Raw genomic sequence first — 20,206 nt, forward strand, 5'->3', positions numbered from 1 at the left:
AATTTGGCTTAGTATTGATTTTGTTTTATCATACATTAATTATTTTAAATTTCTAAGTATTAGTGTCTCTAAGGTAATTCTGTCTATTAGATTATTACATTAGCCTAAATATTTATTCCCCAATGATTTTGAATAAATTGAAGTTTCTTATTTTACATCTGATTCTGAGAAGTTTGGAGCCAGACAGTTGATTGGAGATGAAAGTCTGAATACAGTCTTACAAGTAAGTGATTGAACGTAAGCAGCAAAGTTACAGGAGATGATCTTATTACCTTTCCGTATAGTGGGTGTGTCACTGTCTGCAATCAGTTGCAAGCAGTCTTGAGTGACTGAAAAGCAAAAATACATCCTTTTAGTTACTTGAATAGGAACGGTAAGGGAAGCATGATGCCTGACCGCACAAAACTACTCTGTTCTTCTGGAAACATGGAACCAGTTATGCTCCTTAGAGCCTGCTCGTTGTTCTAAAACTGCTTTATGAAACCTGAACACAAATTTTTATTATAAAGTTTACTTACAATAAAGTATGGACTTGAAATTCATGGTTTAGAAAAACTCAACATGCTGTTGAGACACGGTAAGTGTATCATCCCGACAGTTCTGCCTAACTTGCCTTCAGGTGTCATGCCTGGACAGAATGCGAGTTGAGTATTATCATGTGTCTTTCAAATCCATCACAGATATGAGCCAAACTATCAGAATACTCTAAAGTGATTTTTTGTTTTAAAAAACCTAACACTGAGGGGCGCCTGGTTGACTCCGTCGGTGAAGCATCTGACTCTTGATTTCCGCTCCAGTCATGGTCTCAGGGTCGTGAGATCCGGCCCTGCATCAGGCTCCATACCCAGCTTGAGATTCTCTCTCTCCCTCTCCCTCTGCCCCTCCCCCCTCCCCCACTCTCTCTCTCAAAAAAAAAAAAAAAACCCAGAAACAAACCAAAAAAGCCAACATTAAATAGTAACTCACTGTTACTGCTAATACAATCACCATTACTGAAAATAAAAACAATTGCTAACATTTACTGAGCAGATGATATACATACAGACAACCTCACAAAAATCCTAAAAACTGCATACGGGAAACAAAGTCCCAGAAAGTGTAAACAGCCTGTTCGGGGCCTGTGGCGGAAAGTGATGGGGCAAGAACTGAAGCCACGCCTGTTTCACTCTGGAGCCAAAGTCAGGCTTTGGGTAAAATATTTTGGACCAAGAAGAGAAGGGAGAGAGCATCTTTAAAAATAAAATGGGAGATTTCCCTGAAACCGCATAATCAGTAAAGCTTCTGGGAAGCATCCGTTTGCATCACATACCACGTGTATGATATTCCAGATAGCACTCAAGGAACCAGAGAACTAGTCTGGTAAATAAAAACACATGCCTCCAGGTGAAAGCAAAACGAGAACACTGTCTATGGGAAAAGAAAACAGAGCAGTAAATATCTACGAAAAATATGAAACAGCAATTTAAGTGTGCCTATTTTAAATTAAGAAAATATTAGTTTTTATTATCTAGCAAGTATTTTGTTCAGAGTTGAAGTACTTTAAAAACATGCTTCTCTATGTTCACATTTTAAGAGTCTGACACAGTGAATTCCTTCTTCACTTACTAATTGAAAACGTTCTGAGTTCTAATACGTACAACACAACACCTAATAACAGATGTCAAGAGTTATAAGCTATTCCCAAGCTGTGCAGACACACACAGGCCTTCAAAGAACACTGCTGCAGGGAGTGATCACATCAGAAAATCTGTGCAGAAGTTCCCCTTGGTATTTCAAAGAGGAAATATAATGTTAAAAGCTGCAATTCTCGGGGCGCCTGGGCGGTTCAGTCGGTGGAGCATGTGCCTTTGGCTGAGGTCATGGTCGCAGGGTCCTGGCATCTGTCAGGCTCCCTGCTCAGTGAGGAGACTGCTTCTCCCTCTCCCTCTGTCCCTTACCCCCCCACTTGTGCTCTCTCTCTCTCTCTCTCTAATAAATAAAATCTTTAAAAAAAAAAAGCTGCAATTCCTTTATACCTCTGAAACTTTTCTAACATATTTTTATGTTTATCTGATCATTTCAATAGGAGCAGAACATTCTGAACTACTCTGTGATTCTTTTGTTGAAAAGATGGTGGCCATGTCTGTGCCACGGGGAAAATGTGCTTCATTAGTGCTGTTACTATGGCAGACCTTCTGCCACAAAAAATATGTAAAAGCATCGTTAAGAGGCAGAACAGTCATGAGTAAGGACGGCATGCAAGAAAGAAGAAACCAAACACCCAAGGCAGAGAAAGTCTGAAGAGCGGGCGCAGTACTTAGAGTACTTAAACGTGTTTCTATCTTTCTCACAAACACTTCTTAAGGAATTACTGCTCCCAGGGCACTGTGATAAGCTCTGTGAGTGATGCGAGGCTCAGTCAGAGCATGGGAAGCTCGAATCTTCCCTCCACACAGAAGAGAATGTTGACAAAAGTCGAGGTCAAATTTCCGAATGTTCCGTGTTTCCTCCGCTGTATGTGCACGTGCATACAGAGATTAAATGAGATACTACGTGTGACATATTTAGGACCATTCCTGGCCCACAATACTTGCGAGATCAATCTTGGCTGTTACAGTGGGAGTGGTGCTAGCATTATTGTTCTTCACAGTACTGAACCCAATAACCTGGGCACATAAAGGTAGGGCACTAGGAGGCCATGAAGACCAAATGAACCTGATAAAGAGAAACAAGAAAAACTGTTACGATGTTATTCCTGATTTCAACGAATTCTTTCCTTGGCCATTTACGCAACACCCCACAGGAGACTTACACATTCTACTTAAAGAAAGAGCTTTACCTAGAGTGATGACTTGACACTCCCAAACTATAAGAAAACATCTGAATTTTAACCTCTGCAGCCCCACTAAAGTTGACTACAACCTACACGTTAAAAAACAATAATCTATTCCATCAGGTAGTAGCAGAAATCTAACTTTTAGAAGAAAATACACTGTGGGGAGAAAAGCTTATTTCCAGAATTACTCTTCAGAAAGGAAAGTGGAGTATTAAAATAAAAGTTCAAGAACAGTGTTTGAATTATACTTGCTGATGCCAGTGTCATTCATTAACTTCTCTGATTCCAGAGAAAGTCACTTTTGAAGGCTTTTGAAGGAGTGTTGCTGGAAATAAGGGGGAGGACTACCCACTCTGGCCTCATGAGATGCTGCTTAGGTCCCATCAATCTCATCAGTGCTGTTTACCTCTTTCCCTTTCTTCCGTTTTAGGAAATCTGATGTCCATTATCATCTTATCTCTAGTACAATCCTTTAAGGCTTTCTGATTCAACATCGATCTGATTTTAAAGTATAGATTATCGCTCACAAAAAGTGAGTCAAAATAGCAATACTGCTTTTTCATATCTCCCAGTAGCATAGAGAGCCAGCCACAAGCGTTTTGAGAATGCATAGTCTAATATAAGAAACACAAAGTTGGTAACAATTATAATGGTCATCAATTGTATTTGGTTTTCAACAGTCTTGCGCATCCTTCCCTATACTACAATTGAAGGAAATTTGAAGAGTCTGAGAATAATCTATCTTTTTAACTAAACAAGGCAATAGAATACGTTAAACCTTTCTGTGTTTCATGGGGACACACATATTTCTAAATATACATATTTTATATTATAAAAATGTGTGAAAAAAGGATAATCTTGGTAAGTACAAATTTACAGCATAATATTTATTCGTAACATTAAACTTTGTGTAAAATATTTCTAAAACAAAAATATTATATTGATGGCAAAAATAGTTTATAAAAGAGGATTCCTAAAATAAGAGTTTTTAGAACAAAAATAATTTACTATTGCCCAATATTTGATATAATAAAATCCAACCAACCTCACAGAACAGCATTTAGAAATTTTCCACGCGGAAAACATTTTGAGTTTGAAAGCCATCTGTCGAAATACGACACTTATATTCAAACAGCATTTACTTAGGAAAAGGGATTTGAAAGTTTACGGGATTGCTAGTAGCTGCTGTATTATTTTCTGTACTGGAACTAAACGTTTTCAAACTGGAGTTGGGTTCACTGTATATTATTTCAACAAAGCTCAACCTAATAAACTACCATAAATAACGCAATTATTGCAGATCACACGTAACCGCGGTGGGAAACACAGAGCTTTCCCAGCACATCTGCCCCATCCGTATGATGCACACCTACTCATTTTGGGTAGTCCTTACTCATCTCATTCAAGCTTCTCCCAAACTCTTTAGTCTGGATGAGGTGTCCTTCCTGCATTTTCCTGGGTCTCCTTCTTCTTCCTTCTGTCTTCTTACTTCACTGCACCAGAGTTTTGAAGGCCACGCCTCTCTCCTATTTCTGTATACCTTACCATTCAGTATATGGAAGTCATGAGAAATGCAGTTTGATTTTTCTTGAACTAGTTTTGAATGAATAATCAGTGTCCAGAAAAGTCTAACTAGGAGAAATCCCATAAAGATCTAAATATTGACCTAATGAGGGACACAGATTTGTGAAGAAATTGAAGAAAGTATGATTTTGGGGTAAACATTTCTACTGGAGTAAAACACTAGATTATACAGTTTTATTTGACCAGTGATAAACAGTTTGCCAATACAAGTTAACAGAGTTTTAAAAGTATTTCTAGAGAGCTAAATTAAGAAGTACGTATTTGACTTACCAGAAAGTTTTTTAAAAATTAGGAATTTTTAATCTTGAGAGGGGCCCACCTGATACATGTTGTGCTTTGGAAAGGCCATACATGTGTCCTTGTGTAGACTCAGCTGCCATGCAGAGAGAATGAAAGCCAAGGTTCAACTGCTGACTGGTAGTAAATGTCGTATGAGGATGATTTGATCCCAGCAGCAATTATATAAATAGAGCATCCAAGATAAATTGTTGGGGGGGGATGAAAAGTCTGTGACTAATGAGTGTGTGTCTGAGGAGAATTAAAAACTAATAATGAAAACAAGTTTTCAGTTCTGGATAACTCAGAAAGATGGTAGCATTACAATGGCCCCAAGGCAGTACTAAAGAGGGGCTAGTTCTTTGGTGTTTTTGGAAAAAGGTTGATAAAATAATATAGAGATCACAACAGTCAATAGGAGTAAAGAAAGCTATCTGAACAGAAGGGGTGTGTGTGTGTGTGTGTGTGTGTGTGTGTGTGTGTGTGTGTGCAGAGTCCTGAGCACAAACTGGACATGGTCACGCACCGCTCCCAATGTGAGTATTTCTATGTCTAAAGCACTGTACGGTATGTAAAATGGCAGCCCTTCATCTTGCCTCATAAACACCAAGAGTAAAAACACAAACCAAACCAAACCAAACCCAGGAAAACAAAATGCCATCTTCGTAAGTTATTTCATTTTACAATTAATGACCTGTTTTGATTTAAAATTACTAATTTTGTAGTGGAGTCATCAGCTCCATGGAATATGTTTTTTTTTTCTTTTGCCATGATTTCTTTGCATTACTTTAGAGTATTTCTCATTATTAATGGTGTATACTCGTAAAGCACTGGATATCAGTAACTTACCAATGAGGAAAATTAGCTTCATGACACAACATGCAAACATATTTGAAGTCAAGGAAGGTGAAAAGCAAGATAGAAATGTACCTGAATGCTTGAAGAAAGCTACCAGAGAATTGCACAATTGGCTTTTACACCTTCGACTTCCCCTTGGACAATTCTGTCTGGATGTCAGAGTGATAATTCAAGCTCAACATGACCCAAATCTATTTCTCTATCTTCCTCACACACACTCACCTCTCGCTCCTCTGTTTTCTCTTAGTGGCTATAACTATCCTCTGAGCGGCCCAACCTAGAAACTTCGTAAACACAACTGATTCCTTCCTCTGCAATCTTGAAACCCAGCAAATAACCCAGTTCTAATGGTTCAAATTTTCAACTTTTGCTCAATTTGGATTCTGTCTGTCATTTATCTCATTCAATAATTTTACTGAACACTAAATTTAGGTCATGTATTGTGTTTCAGTTAGAAAGAAAAAAAAAGAAACAAAGGAGACACAATCCCTACTCCCATGGGGCATCCCTACCCCCATGGAGGAACAAGTATGAATCAACATCACAAATACAGAATTGAAGTTGCAAGAGAGACGCAGTGCCCAGACTTGGACCCAATCAGGAAGGCTTCTTGGAATGGAATGCTTAAACTAAAGTCAGAAGAAAGAACGGGGTAGGAACATTCCAGACAAAATTAACAGTCACGAGTATACCCAAAGGCTGAGGTTGGAGGGACACAGCAAGTATGACTGAAGGGGGGAGAGACAGACAGACTGACAGAGACAGACAGACAGAGACTGGGAGAGGAAAATAAACAAGGACAAGATGCACATGGCAGCCACGTTCAGATCTCCACCCTCACTGCTCTGGACAATTGCACTTGCCCACCGAGCTGTGCCTCTTCTCTTTTCTGCCATTTCTACTCCATTGCTTGCATTTCCTCCAGACTGACCTGCCTAAACCTGAATTTTATCTTGTTTTTCTAATGTTTCTAACTCCTTCAGCGGGTTTCCCCTGTACACAAAACCCAAGTCTACCTTCATGACCCCAGGGCCTCTACCTCCACACCCCCCACAGAATGGGAGCTTCGACTGCATGTTTGCCATTCTCTTGGCTACATATTCCTCCCCTTGGTATCCGACAAAACCCATCCATCCCTGAGAGCTCAGACCAAGTATCAACTTTTTCCCTCATCCTTCCAGCTAAATATTGGATCCCACTACACTTTGTGCGTACATCTACTGAAATAACATTTCACTATACAGCCTAATTGTTTCTATTACTGTCTCTCTCCCTAGGCCGGAGTCACTTGATATTAAGGACCATCATTTACAAATTTGCACAGTGTCTGGTTTACATCAGACTAAAAAAAAAAAGAAAGAAAATCTGTGCAACAATTTAGAAAAAACAACAGACACCATAACAATATCCACCTTTCCCAAATGGTTCTTAGAAACCTCATCCTTATATTCAACTTTATAATACATGTTAAATCAAACTAAATTAATGTTTTAGAGAAAATAGATTCTATAAAAGAAAAATAACCACTGATATCTGGACCTTCTAACAATAAATCCTTGGGCCCAGGGTTATATGAAAAACATTTCCCATAACAAATAATCCTCAACAAGAAGCATTTCGAATTTTCATTTGTAGAACCATAGCACACTATAATATTTTTTTGAAGCAGATGGTTGTGTAGTATTTCTCTAAAATTTCTTACTCTCTACTTCCCAGAAGACGTTCTAGTGCAGTAGACAGAAGAGAAACAGAATGAGCCCCGAAGTGTGACTTCTCAGCCCGTGTCAGAAGCTGTCACTGGATAGGTTTTTACAGTCATCTCCCCTTCTATCCCAAGCAGCCCAGTCAGAGGAGGAGGAGGAGGGGAAAACCTGCACTGCCATCAGTTCTCCTTTGCAACAATCCAAGCAGAAGAACAACGTCAAGGTGTTGGCCTGTATTCTGCCCGTTCAACCCACTACAATAAGGCCTCTTCTTGCATGTTTTCTACTTCCCACTGCATCCCTGTTTCCATGCCCTGGGGTACTGTCTCTCTTTCCCCAAATCGACTCACTCTTCAAAACCCAGCTCAGCTCTTATTCATCATGGTGTCGATCATCTTCCAGTCTGTGATCTGAACTCACATCCTAGGATACCATTGCTAGACGGCCTCTTGTCGGGACTAATGTTAGTAACAGGCTCGGCCTCTTGGGGACCCAATAGTTTTTCTCAAGTCTGGTGCATGACTCGAACATTAAGCACATACAGCTCACACGATGGAAAAAAACTCAGAATTTGTAGTCAGTATATAATGAATTCAAATGTTAGTTCTCAAACCAATTTAGCTGTTTAATCACGAGATTAACACTTAATATTAAAATATTTTTTAAAAGATTTTTATTTATTTGACAGAGATAGAGACAGCCAGCGAGAGAGGGAACACAAGCAGGGGGAGTGGGAGAGGAAGAAGCAGGCTTCCAGTGGAGGAGCCTGATGTGGGGCTCGATCCCAGAATGCCGGGATCACACCCTGAGCCGAAGGCAGATACTTAACGACTGAGCCACCCAAGCGCCCCTAAAATATTTTTTCTTATCTATGTAATAAGAATAACAATATCTACTTCATAGTGTTGTTGTGAGAACCAATTGAAGTCATAACTTACATGTGCTTTGTAAAGGCTAAAGAGCTTGTTGATAAACTTTATTATTTTAAAATTTACATTAATTTTCTTTAATTTCTCCAACTCAGTAGTTAGCTTGTTGAGGTAAGGGACTGGTTATGTCTTGGCTTCAATTTTCTCATCTAAAATGAAGACAGTAACGCCAACCTACTAGGGGTTACTGAGAAGGTAAATGGTATCACAGACCCACAGAGCCCAACCCAGAGCTCGTGTATGCAACGTACCCAATAACTTAGTTTCTGTCTCCCATTTCTGTATATTCTGGAGTGCCCACCTCAGACCTTGGCACAGTGGATGTTTCCTCTATTTTTGAGCAAAATCTGCTTCTTTTCTAACTCTTAAGAAATGAGAGTATCTTTTATTTTTTAATTTTTTAAATTTTTTAAAAGATTTTATTTTAGAGAGAAAAATAGAGTGTGTGCACGTGAGCAGCAGGAGAGGCAGAAGGAGAGGGAGAGAGAGAATCTCAAGCAAACTCCACACTGCGGGTGGAGCCCAACGTGGGGCTCAGTCTCAGGACCCTGAAATCATAACCGGAGCCGAAACCAAAAGTTAACTGACAGCCACCCAGGAGCCCTGAGAATACCTTTTCAAAGAAAATCTGACCACAACAAAAGTGCAGCCACCCAATATGGTTTTTTTAAATAGTACTTGACTTATAAAAATAACAAACATTAAAACGAATGTTATCCATTCCTATAGGACTATTAATGAGAACACATTCCTCAACATTATGAATTGACTTTTAAAATATCAACCCATTTCTGCAAATTTTTTAAAAGTTGAAAGTATAAAGAATTATTGAGCCTTCGAGGAGAAACAGAAAGACTTACCCCGGCCTCCCTGACGCACATTCTTCCTCTTCCCTGCCCTTCACGCTGCCCATTCTGTGAACCCCTGCCCGAGATATTGTACTTTTTCATGATCTCTGCCATTTTCTAGTATATTTAATTTACTCATTAACTGTGTCTATTAATTACTTCTTGTGTCTTTCCACCTTGCTGTAATGTAATCTCCAGTGGGCAGGAGACTTTTATCTGTCATGTTTTCCAATCAACACCCAACACCTAGAACAGTGCTTGACACCTAACGGGCCTGTGGCATGCATGGCAGACACGCGACATCACTTCTGGCTGCCTTGACTCATTTCCTGGCTCTTCTGTTTCCCAAAACTTTAAACTTGACAAGAACAGGGTTCAGAGATTTGGTTGTGAGGTCACTATTTTATTTTATTACTTTTTTGGAAACTGAACAGAAGCCAGCTCTTGCAACACTGAAAAAGAAGTCATTATTGAAGCAGGGGTGAAAAAATAGCACTCAGGGAAGATTCTGGTCAAAGATCACCATGACAGCAGCCAGCTGTTTCTGTTCGAGGAAGGAACACACCCTTAATGGGGAAGAGGCTCCAGTTAACCTAATTCTGGTACAAATTGGATGACTGAGTTCTATATTGCATATGCTTTCGACACTCGTTTTACAGTCTTGTAAGATTCAGCCAAGCCAGAAATGTCCATGAAACAAAGACTGGATGTTACAGACCCATCAGACCTCCCATGTTTCCTTGCAAAGGAGATGGACTATGGATTTCAAGAAAGAACATTCAGAAATGGAGTTCAGTTGTTTGTTAAGAACCGATGTTGGTTTCTTAGCTGTGACAAAGTACGGTAATATAAGACAAGGGGGGTTACTGGATGGGGTATATGGCAACACTCTGCATTACCTCTGCAACTACTCTATAATTCTAAAATAACTCCAAACCAAGAACGTTTATTTAAAAATGGAGAAAAATAATTTAAAGTAGAATGGCCAAAATCTTACAACAAATATTTAGAAGATGAAATATGGATAATTTTTCCCCACACTTGTTTTTATATTTTGTTCATGCTTTCAATACCATTTTAGTCTTATAATTGAGATGAGTATAATACACCCTATCAATAAAAATAATTTCTGTATTTCTATAATCGAAAATACATGCAATTCTAATAACTTCTAATTCCCTACTGAATAACAAGGGGGAAGATATAAAGGTTACCTGATTTTATTAATAAAACCTTGTTTTAGCTCAGTGGGAATCCATTCAAAAGAACCCATTCTCTTGATGGGCTCTTAGTATGGTTATCTCTACGTTCTTTAAGTAGATGGGATAGTTAGATCAAAGCCGACTACAAGGATCATGATGATTCCATTTATGAAGAAATTTCAACAAATATTTCAAAGCCAGATCACTTTAGTTATTAGTTTTAATTGGGAATATCTCCAAATATACTTAGGGGCTGAAAAGTGAACTTTTGGTTAATATGAGCTATTTGGCAATTCTTTGATCTTGGATTTCCCCACATTTCTGTTTGTTATATTATAATCAGAAATTATCTTATGAAACACAGAAACTTATTAAGACCTCCATTTGAAACACAACGCAATTAAGAAAAACAAAACTGGAGCCAAATACCCAAACTGCACAAGTACATAAGAGCAGCGTTTACCCTTGGGAGGCCCGGAGAAGCACCAAGTGGGCATGTGGGCTGACGGTGATGTCCATCCCTTCATCTACTGCTGGTCATTCTGTGAATACTCACCAAGCCGTACCCTCACGACCTGTGCCCTCTCCCGTATGTAAATAACACTCCAGTTAAAACCAGAACATTAAATAAAACCAGAAATCCACAAAATTAGTTAGACAGGCTGTTGACTATCAGAGTTTCTCTACGGCTCTTCGGCGAGCCCAGATTGTGCCTCTACCTGGTGAACCACGAAGGTCTGGGGAAGGGGCCCCCAGATGCTCCCTGCAAGTCCAGCCTTGCTATCAAACTCATTCTTTGGTGACTTCGCTGTTTTAAATGTCAAGTTAAAAAATTGCATAAGACGGCCTCTGATCAAAACCTGAGAAATGAAGAAATGTGGGAAAATCCCCACTTCCAATGATGCCAAATCACTGCATCAGGCTTCACAGTGAGCCCAAAACCCGTCAGCAAATATTCACAGAACACCTACTGCGTACAAGTACCATGACGAACATGCCAAAGACGGGACCCAGAGCACAGAAGCTTCTACTCCTCAGCGGGACAGACAGGACGCGAACAAACCGCCCCCAGGTGATCCGTCACACCAGGCGTGCTGTGGGCTGAGGACACGCGGCTTTCTCGCCCCACACACTGGAGTTTACTGACAAATGCAACAAACACACAATAAAACTGAAGGGCCTGCTGAAATTGAGGTTGGATTTACAGAGAAATAAAAATGGGCAACATTCTGGAGTGTTACTCAACAGTACTTAGCTCTGACCCTTTCTGACGTAGTGATAAAATGATGGCACAGTGATATTGAGGAGAATATGCAGAAAGCAGAGTATTCTAAAAAAAAAATCTAAAACAATACCATAATTCTGTTAAGTATAAATCCAGTAAATGTGTTGATGTGGCTTAAAACTAACCATGAGACCGAATGCTGCATTGTTTGTTGAAAATTCAGTACACTTTAACGCACTTTAACAACCTATTTGAAAATCCCAGGACTTCAAAATCACAACAAAAGCTTTTTTATAATTAACTATGAAAGAAAAGTAAAATATACAAGGAAAATTCTAATTGGGAAATTTTAAATTTGATATTTAATAAAGAGATATTAAAAGCTCTTGGATATATAAAATTAAACAGTAAAAAAATTCATTTTCTTCTTCAGAGTTACAATTTTTATAAAATTCCAACAAAAAATGTCAATGGTTCTAGAATGTATATAGAAAAGTAATAAATAAGCACATGAATGGATACTTTGAAAGTAACAGGGACAACCTAAAGTTTTTTGAGTCTTACTTAAAATAAATCAGAACTAGGGGCGCCTGGGTGGCTCAGCCGGTTAAGCGGTTTGGTTTCAGCTCAGGTTACGACCTCAGGGTCCTGGCATTGAGCCCGGAGTGGGAGTCAGGCTCGCTGCTCAGTGGGGAGTCTGCTTCTCTCTCTCTCCCTCTGCCCCCCCGGCTCATGATTGCGCGCTCTCTCTCTCTCAAATAAATAAATAAATAAATAAAATCTTTTAAAAATAAATCAGAACTAGAATAGAAACAAACAAACAAACAAAAAAAAAAAAAAACAAAGAAAGCTGCATAACAGAGTCAAATTGTACCAAATTTCCTCAATTCCAAAAAGAGGACTGTACCAGACAGACTAAATAAATAAATAAGGAGTTTCAGACAAACTCCTTGGTTATAGACACATTAATTTTGTAGTGCTAAGCAAAATACATTTTCCCTGCACAAAAGGATGGCATCTGAGGCAACATTCAAGCCACTTTCGCGGATGAGGAATAGTAGATACGACCTGTCACTGAGATTCTCCTCTCCAAGCCTTCTGTCTCGGATCTATGAATGTTGTGAGTGTGTGTATATATGTGTGTGTGTGTGTGTGTGTGTACATATATACACACACACACAGAGAGCGATGTACTATTTACTGCATATATACGTTATCTATACATACATATGATAAATTCATATACATACTATGTATGTGTATACTATATAGATATATGTACTCTATGGAAGGTCTATAAAAATCTCAGGCAAACCATGATAATGACAATAGCAATTACATCTGGACTTTGGAAACTGGGTAAATTTTGATTCACTCGATAGAATTTTTTGTTACTTTCCACACTTTCTAACAGTTAAAAATTATTTAGGGAAAATTTTTAATCAGTATATAATTTTTGGATGCCATAAAATCACAAATTTGTAAAGATTTGCACATGGGAGGAAAATTTAAAATATAATAGATGGTATCTTGGGGAAGTGGGACTCCGGGAGTTAATGAATCTCTTACTCAATGTCCTTTCTTCTTAAATCTGCTATAAAGAACCCATATTCTCTTTGCGATGGTAAACTTAAGGTTTATTTGTAAAACTAATGTGCAGAGGCCAGGGAATACTAGCAAAGAGGTTGAAGAAGATTGAGGCACTTTGACCCTACTAGATATTAAAGCTCATTATATATATATAAAGCTTAAAATATTTTACTTAATACAGATAAATAGAATAATAAATCAATGAAAAAGCAGTCCAAAATAGATTCGGCTATATATAAGAAACCTGATGCAATACAGTAAGCTGTCCAATGCAAACATGTTAAAAAGAATCACCCAATAAATTTAGTTGAGATATTTAGCAGTAATTTGGAAGGAAAAGATAAAAGAAGAAAGGGGAAGTTACCAGAGGAGCGCCAGGACGAAAGGAGTTAGACACCAAACTAAAACATTATGTTAGAAAAAAGTCTAAGTAACAGTGAATAGAACAGGCTATGTAAGAGACTGAATAAATACATTTTTAGCTTTAATGTATTAGAGAAGATCAAAAGGAGACGTTTATCACATTAAATACACAGATGTAAAATCTCTGTACAAGTTAAGAAAAGAAGCAAAATATTGTGAAAATATTTACAGCAAAATTTTGAGAAGCAGTATGCCTAATATAGTTTCTTCAAAATTACAAAAAAATTAGGACAAATGAAGGAAGTTATAAATAAAAATGAGCAGAACATAAAATTAGAAGTTATCCAAATACGCAGAAAGAAATTAATTCTTATTTGTAAGCAAGCAACAAATTACCTCTGAGATACCGTTTTACAGCTACTAATAGAGCCAAAATAAATGTTAAAAGATAAAACGCTGTAAGAATGTGGAGAACTTGTCCACTGCATTTCTGACTGCATACATTTATGACTCATTTTGAAAGCAACGTGGCAAGAGGCCATGAGGGGGTAAAGACGTTCATCCTCTTTAGCTCTGATAGTCTATCTATGGAATTTATATGGAACATATAATTCCTCAGAAACAAGAGATCTGCACAAAAACTCTGGAAATGGTCTTGTTAAATAACTGTATGATAGCAAACTAATATAGAATTACTTATAAATAGGGAAAATGCTGACTGTATAATAAGTGAACACAAAAATATGCCATAGTATATACACTGTATTTTTTCAATTATGTAGGAAATAGAGATGACAAAATGCAAAATATGAAAATAATTCATGTATTATAGTAAAAATATTAGTGTTTCCTAGTTTATTTATGTTTCACTCACCTGCTTCTGATAATTGACACAAAGCATATGTAAAAATCATGGTTTTATGAAATAGGTAAGAATTTTGCCCATGAATAAGGCAGTTAGTGAAAAATACGTGTCCAGCCTGAGGATCTAACATCTAATGTGAGCGTGTGTGTGTGTGTGTGTGTGTGTGTGTGTGTGTGTGTGTGTGTTGTCTGATGGAAGCACACCTAGTCGGTAAGTCACGCACTTCCCTTCACAAGTACAAACAGCTACACCTGTTCTGCTCATCTCACGGTCAGTGTGGGGGTTTAAGGACGCAGTAGCCGGGACAGTAACGACCCCAGCACGTGCCTGCCTAGCGCACCCCGTGTGCCCCAAACATGTTCTTTCAAAGTAAAAGAGAAACAATACCAAGGATCTCTTAAGTTGTGATGCTATTGAATGTAAAGCAAATGATCTTTCTCATCTTTGAAATGCGGGAACTAGAATCGAGCATCTGGGGAGCCCTGCCCAGTCCGAGGTTTCAGGAATCTCCAAGACTCTTGGAATGAGTGCGACATGAACAAAGGCAGGAATCCCTCAAGAACTCTTACAAGAAGATTATAAACTTGTGGATTTCCTGGAAAAGCATTAAAGAAAAGCTTTAAAAATCTCTCCGTGTGTGTGTGTGTGATGTGTAAAATGAACTTTTTAGAAAACTAAAGCACAAACACAATAAATCACAAACACACAGCCGCTGTGGTGTGAGCCTCCCTGGGCTGCAGGGCACGCCACACACCTGCGGAAGTGTTTCCCTTCACCTGGCCTCCTATGACTCGGGTAGACAGAATCTTCACTGACACGCCGTGCTTTTCTCCTGGAGGGCTAGACAAGGTTTCTGACACAGGCACGATCTACGAGGAAGACAATGGGGCCCTTTTCTCCTCCTCTCTGCTTACGGGACAGCACAGCCCTCACACTCTGCTCATTGGAGGACAGAACGTGCTGTGCACGGGCTTGGCCCGAAAGCCCCCCTGCTTTAGATGCAAATCTCACACTCTCCGTGCGCGGGTCTGCTCTCGGGCCCCCAAAGTGGAGGCCATCCTCCACACCTGTGGACGCCAGGCTCCCTGACTCCTAAACGCTTCCGTGCCCGAAACCTACCTGTTTCTTCTGGACCCTGAAGGGCACGCTTGTTCCTGCCGCTTTGGCTGGAGTTGCCTTCTCCTGCAGCGGGTGGTGCAAAGATCCCCTAAGAAGAGAAAAACCCCAAGTTATTGCAAAGACATCTGAGGGATGTGTGGGAGGTGGCGGTGCGGGGTGAACCCTCGCCTGGGGCTGCAGTTGCTGCAAACTCACTTTCAGAGCCGAGGTGACAGCTGGGGCCTCCCGCACGGCTGCCCTGGGGGCCGTGGCTCCGGCCTGGGGGGGGCCTGGCAGCCGCTCAGCCTGGTGCTCCCGCAGCTCCGCCCGGAGGCTCCCCAGCTCGGCCTGAAGGGCGGCCACCCTGTAGAAAGACAGCGCCGAGAGGCAGCTGGCCATCAGGGCCAGCAGCAGGGTCACGGCCAGCAGCGTTCCATCTTTGGAGAATGGGACAGAGGGGCTTTCCTTCAGGGGGAGGATGGAGACACACTCCTTCAGTTTCATTTCTTCTCCCCTCTGCAGGCAGGGAGAAAGGCGTGACCGCTGGCCTTCTGTGCAGCCATCCATGGCACTCCTGGAACTTTGAAGGTTCGGGCCTTTCGAGTAAGTGAGCGCAGGGAATGGATCATTTCCTGTGAGCTGTGCTTGCTGGTGTCCTACACTGACTCCAGGGCCGGGCCCCGCCGTCGCCCTCAGGAGAGCTCTCCTGAGCTCCCCTCCGTCTGCCCGGCTGCATCTCGGCCCCACTGTATGATAGGTCTTCCTGGCACTGGCCCTTCAATCCGATTGCCCAATCATTTCCTCATTTCACTTTCAGTTTTTGTAACAATTTTAATGGCATCTCAAGACACACACACACGCGCGCGCACGGGCCCCGTGCATCCCCCGGTTGTGACGGGACTCGGGGTGTGGGCTGGCACACTGGGGAGAGCCCCGCGGGCGTGCAGGTGCTGGACCAGCTCCCCGTGGCATGGCCAGGGCTGCCCCACTCGGGGCCACACAGCTTGGGGTGGCAGGGGAAAGAACATTGAGGTTCCTGCTGCTGTAATAAAAATAATTAATGTGAAGGTCAGATAAGCTAAGTGCTAGCCCTTAGCTGGAGAATGATTCATGAACAGTCTCTCAGTAGGAAACAGCATGAGACGTCCTCAGAGCAGGCACGGAAGTCCACTGGGGCCTGGTCGCTCTATTATTATCTCAGCAACGCAATAGGAGAACGCGACTGAATCTTGGAGACGTACGTAGATTCCACAGGAGGGGTTCTTTCTCTGAGAGGGATGCATTTTGAAGGGAAACCTGTGCACGCTCTTCCTTCTGGGACTCACTGCCAGGCAGTCCGCCGCCCACAGGACGGCCACCCGGAGAGGCCCTCCCACCGAGCTCCCAATGTGCGCCCAGTCCGACGCCATCTGGGCAAACCGGCCCCCTCTCCAGCCCCGAAAGCCTCAGTCCAGCCCCACCGTGAGCTGCTCTTTCCTACGGCAGCTTATCTACTAGTCCTTGTTAGGCTGACTCGGCCCCAAGCTAACGTGTATGTGAACAACCTGACTCAGCCCAGAGATGCTTCGGTCTCAAATCTCTCCTGCTGGGCTTGGGCTTGCTGCAAAGACGGCGGTCCTGGCCTGACTTGATGGCAGGCTCCCGGACGTCTCCCGGCTCTGGCTGCTCTGCCCCCAGTGTGGGCACATTGGGTCAGGAGCTCACACTTGCACAAATGTTGCTGAGCACGTGCGGAGGCCTGGCGAAGCATGAGCCCTCCGTGTGCTCTGTCTCGTCTCCGTTCCTATGCTGGTTCAGAGGAAAGTTGCAGAAGCCGCGTGCGTGAGGATAAGGGCTCTGGAGCCAGGCTGGGAATCCTGGCTCGGCCGCTCACTCTGCTCGTGCAAAGTACACGGTGTCTCTGGGATTCGGTTTCCTCATCTGTGAAATGGGATGATAACTGTCCCCGAGAATTCTAACGAGGTTTATAGGAACGCAGAACAAACTATACTTAAGATGCTTCCATTTCTCACCCATTTTCACTCACTACATGAAATGTTTTTATTACAAGCAGCACCACCCAGACGTCTTTGTACGTGTGTCCCTGTAACGTCTGCAGGGGTTTCTCCGGCAGACACCTGCGAGGGCGTAGGCCCATCTTCACCTTTACCGGGGTCACGGAGCACCCCCCGAGGAGCTCCCGTTTCTTCCTCGGCGCACTAGGGGTGACGTCATCACACACTCATTTTTACCTATTAGGACTGTTATTTTTTTTTCTTTGTGTCTGTGAGTTCTAAGACCTTTTTAAATGACTTTTAAAGAACTTTAAAAAAAACTTCACGAAGTTCTTTCAGAGATTACCTCGGCCCCCACATCAGCTGTTCTCTAATCTCTGAGGTGGAAGGACACCTTCCGTGAGTGTGTGCAGACTCCTCTGTGTCAGACAGCACGTGATATGCGTCTTCGGTCACAGCCCTTGTCTCCAGGCCAATCGGGGTGACACACACTAGGTCACATTCCAGAAAATAAGAAAGACTTAGTCTGGGGACTATATTAAACCCTCTGACTGAAAGGGAAACTCACTCAGGTTACATGTGTGTGTTAATATTACCTACATACGTACAGAAATGAAAGAATTCGAGGCGGTGCTAGAAACCGATCGCTCTCTTCTTTTACTCAGGACGCCTGCAGCCACCGCTTCTTTCTGTGAGCTGGCCGTTGTCGCTTCCGGTGGGCCACTCCTCTCCATGTTCTGCTGGAAAGGTTCCAAAGACAGGGAATAATTTGATTGCATTAGAGAATTAGCTCTGCCTTCGTTGCTCTCTTGGGCAGAGACCTTTATGGCCGACGGTCCCCAGAGAGAGCCTCTGACCAGCCTACATGCAGGTCAACTGACAACCGTGTCTCATCTCGGATCAAGCAGTGGGCAACCCTATGCACAGAGAGGGCTAGGGTTTCTTGCATGGAAGGCAGCAGGGCGGCGGCTTCCCCTGACCCAGGTATGAGGCTCGTGGCCAAGGCCGTGTCCATGTCAGCGATCACATGACTGAACTTCGCTGAAGACAGGTAGAAACTAGGTGGCATTCATGTGCTCCTGAGTTTCTCGTTAGAGGAACAAAAGGAAGTTATTACTCCATAAATCAAGGATCTGTTTCCTGATGAGGAAATGGTTTGACAATAATTTAACTGAAATTCTGTTCAACAATAGCATGCCATTCATAGAATAACACGCCATACCACAAGTTTATTCAGGGAAGGAAGCCAGCGTACCTGGGCCGCAGAGTGTTCTCGGCCAGGATGGAGCTATTTTTACCGACTTCCTTTTCTCACCTGGAACAGAAAACATTCCCGTGTAACACAGCTATGCCAGATGTAATAAATGAATACATGTCCTTGTCCCATCCACTCAGGACAGGGCAGATAGGAACATGTGAGAGTATACTTGAAAAGAATTTAAGTTATGAGTTTATCCAAGGGTGTGAACCAGAGAATAAAACCTACATGCACTCTTCAGCTGCCTGCTTCTTATACTGATGACCTCAAAAATATTCAAAAAGCTTAATTAGAAACTTCTGGCTTAATAGTATTATGAAGAGTTAGCACCTTTAGGACACCTCTCTTATGCCCCTTCTTTGAGGACAAACTGTCCTTCCTGAGGATTTGGACCACTCAAGCACGTAGACAACTCTTCCAGACACGCGGATGTAGCTAACAATAGATCTCGGTGAAACCAGCTTCCCAAAGTACTCAAAATACGGCAAACAGTTGGGTACAAGTAATTATTACATCTGAGAAGCAATCACGTTGTTTTCTATTGGAAATACATATGCAGCCAGTGAAACGGATTTGTAAGGCTCAAAGCTATTCACTTAGTAACTAAACTGTGAAGTAATGGTATAGTTTTCTGGTCATTTCATATGTAAAAAATAATGTTGGCAATACTGATTCCTAATTCTCAATAGTTACATTAAAAATAGGAGCATGCGCATTTACTGGAGCTTAGTCGTGTCACTGTTGGGAAAAACATCCACTTTTGTTAAGTATTCATTTTCATTTGCCAATGTCTTTAGTTTGCTGTGTGACTGCTTTCAGATGTAATGCTCATGAGTAACAGCATTTAAGTGTGTGCTTTCAAGAAAGTTCTGTTGACGTCAATACTATTTTCAACAATAGTGCACATTAGTTCGCTTTTCTTTACCTTTATAATACCAACACGAATACAATTAGTACTAAGATGGATATGTGTCAGTCAATGCAATCATCCACCTATTTCATATACATGAATGAATCTGTCTACGTCACACACAGAGAATACACACGGACACCTGGGGACACGTGAATAAAACCTGGTCAGATTCAGCCCACCTCAAAAACACTGGCAGAAATGATAGATTCTACCCATGCAAGAAATAAAAATTAATTAAAATTAATAAGGCAGAACTTGCAAACATTGAAAATAACTCATTTGAAATTTTGCTCAAGCAACGTTGGAAGTAAAATGATGGAGCTGGAGAGTGCGGGTCAGACGTGTCCGCATGCCCATGGCTGCTGCACCATCCTAACCGACTCTTTCTTGCCCCTAATCTAGAAACTGACTTTTTTTTTTTTAACTTCTGCACTACTTCATTTTTTTTTTTTAATTTAAATTCAAGGGGCACCTGTGTGCCACCGTCGGATAAGCATCCGACTCCTGATTTCAGCTCAGGTCATAATCTCAGGGTTGTGAGACTGAAACCCCACATCAGGTTTCACTCTGGGCATGGAGTCTGCTTAAAATTCTCTCTCCCTCTCCCTCTGCCCCTCCCCTGACCCCTGCATGCATGCACTCATGCTCTCGCTCATAATAAATAGATAGATAGATAGATAGATAG

At 41.5% G+C, this 20,206-nt stretch overlaps 1 protein-coding gene across 1 annotated transcript in view; it reads right to left on the reverse strand.

Annotated features, from left to right (window-relative positions):
• TNFSF13B (TNF superfamily member 13b) overlaps positions 1-16,344 on the reverse strand; it is a 33,373-nt gene extending 17,029 nt beyond the window's left edge. The window contains exons 1-3 of the mRNA XM_026493589.4: positions 15,573-16,344; positions 15,378-15,465; positions 273-329 (exon numbers count right to left, since the gene is read on the reverse strand). Coding sequence (XP_026349374.1) covers positions 273-329; positions 15,378-15,465; positions 15,573-15,923 — 496 coding nt within the window. The 5' untranslated portion in view covers positions 15,924-16,344. The remainder of the gene's footprint in view (positions 1-272; positions 330-15,377; positions 15,466-15,572) is intronic.
• Positions 16,345-20,206: the final 3,862 nt, after the last annotated feature.

The sequence above is a fragment of the Ursus arctos genome, unplaced genomic scaffold (assembly GCF_023065955.2).
Source record: "Ursus arctos isolate Adak ecotype North America unplaced genomic scaffold, UrsArc2.0 scaffold_10, whole genome shotgun sequence".
Classification (NCBI taxonomy): domain Eukaryota; kingdom Metazoa; phylum Chordata; class Mammalia; order Carnivora; family Ursidae; genus Ursus; species Ursus arctos.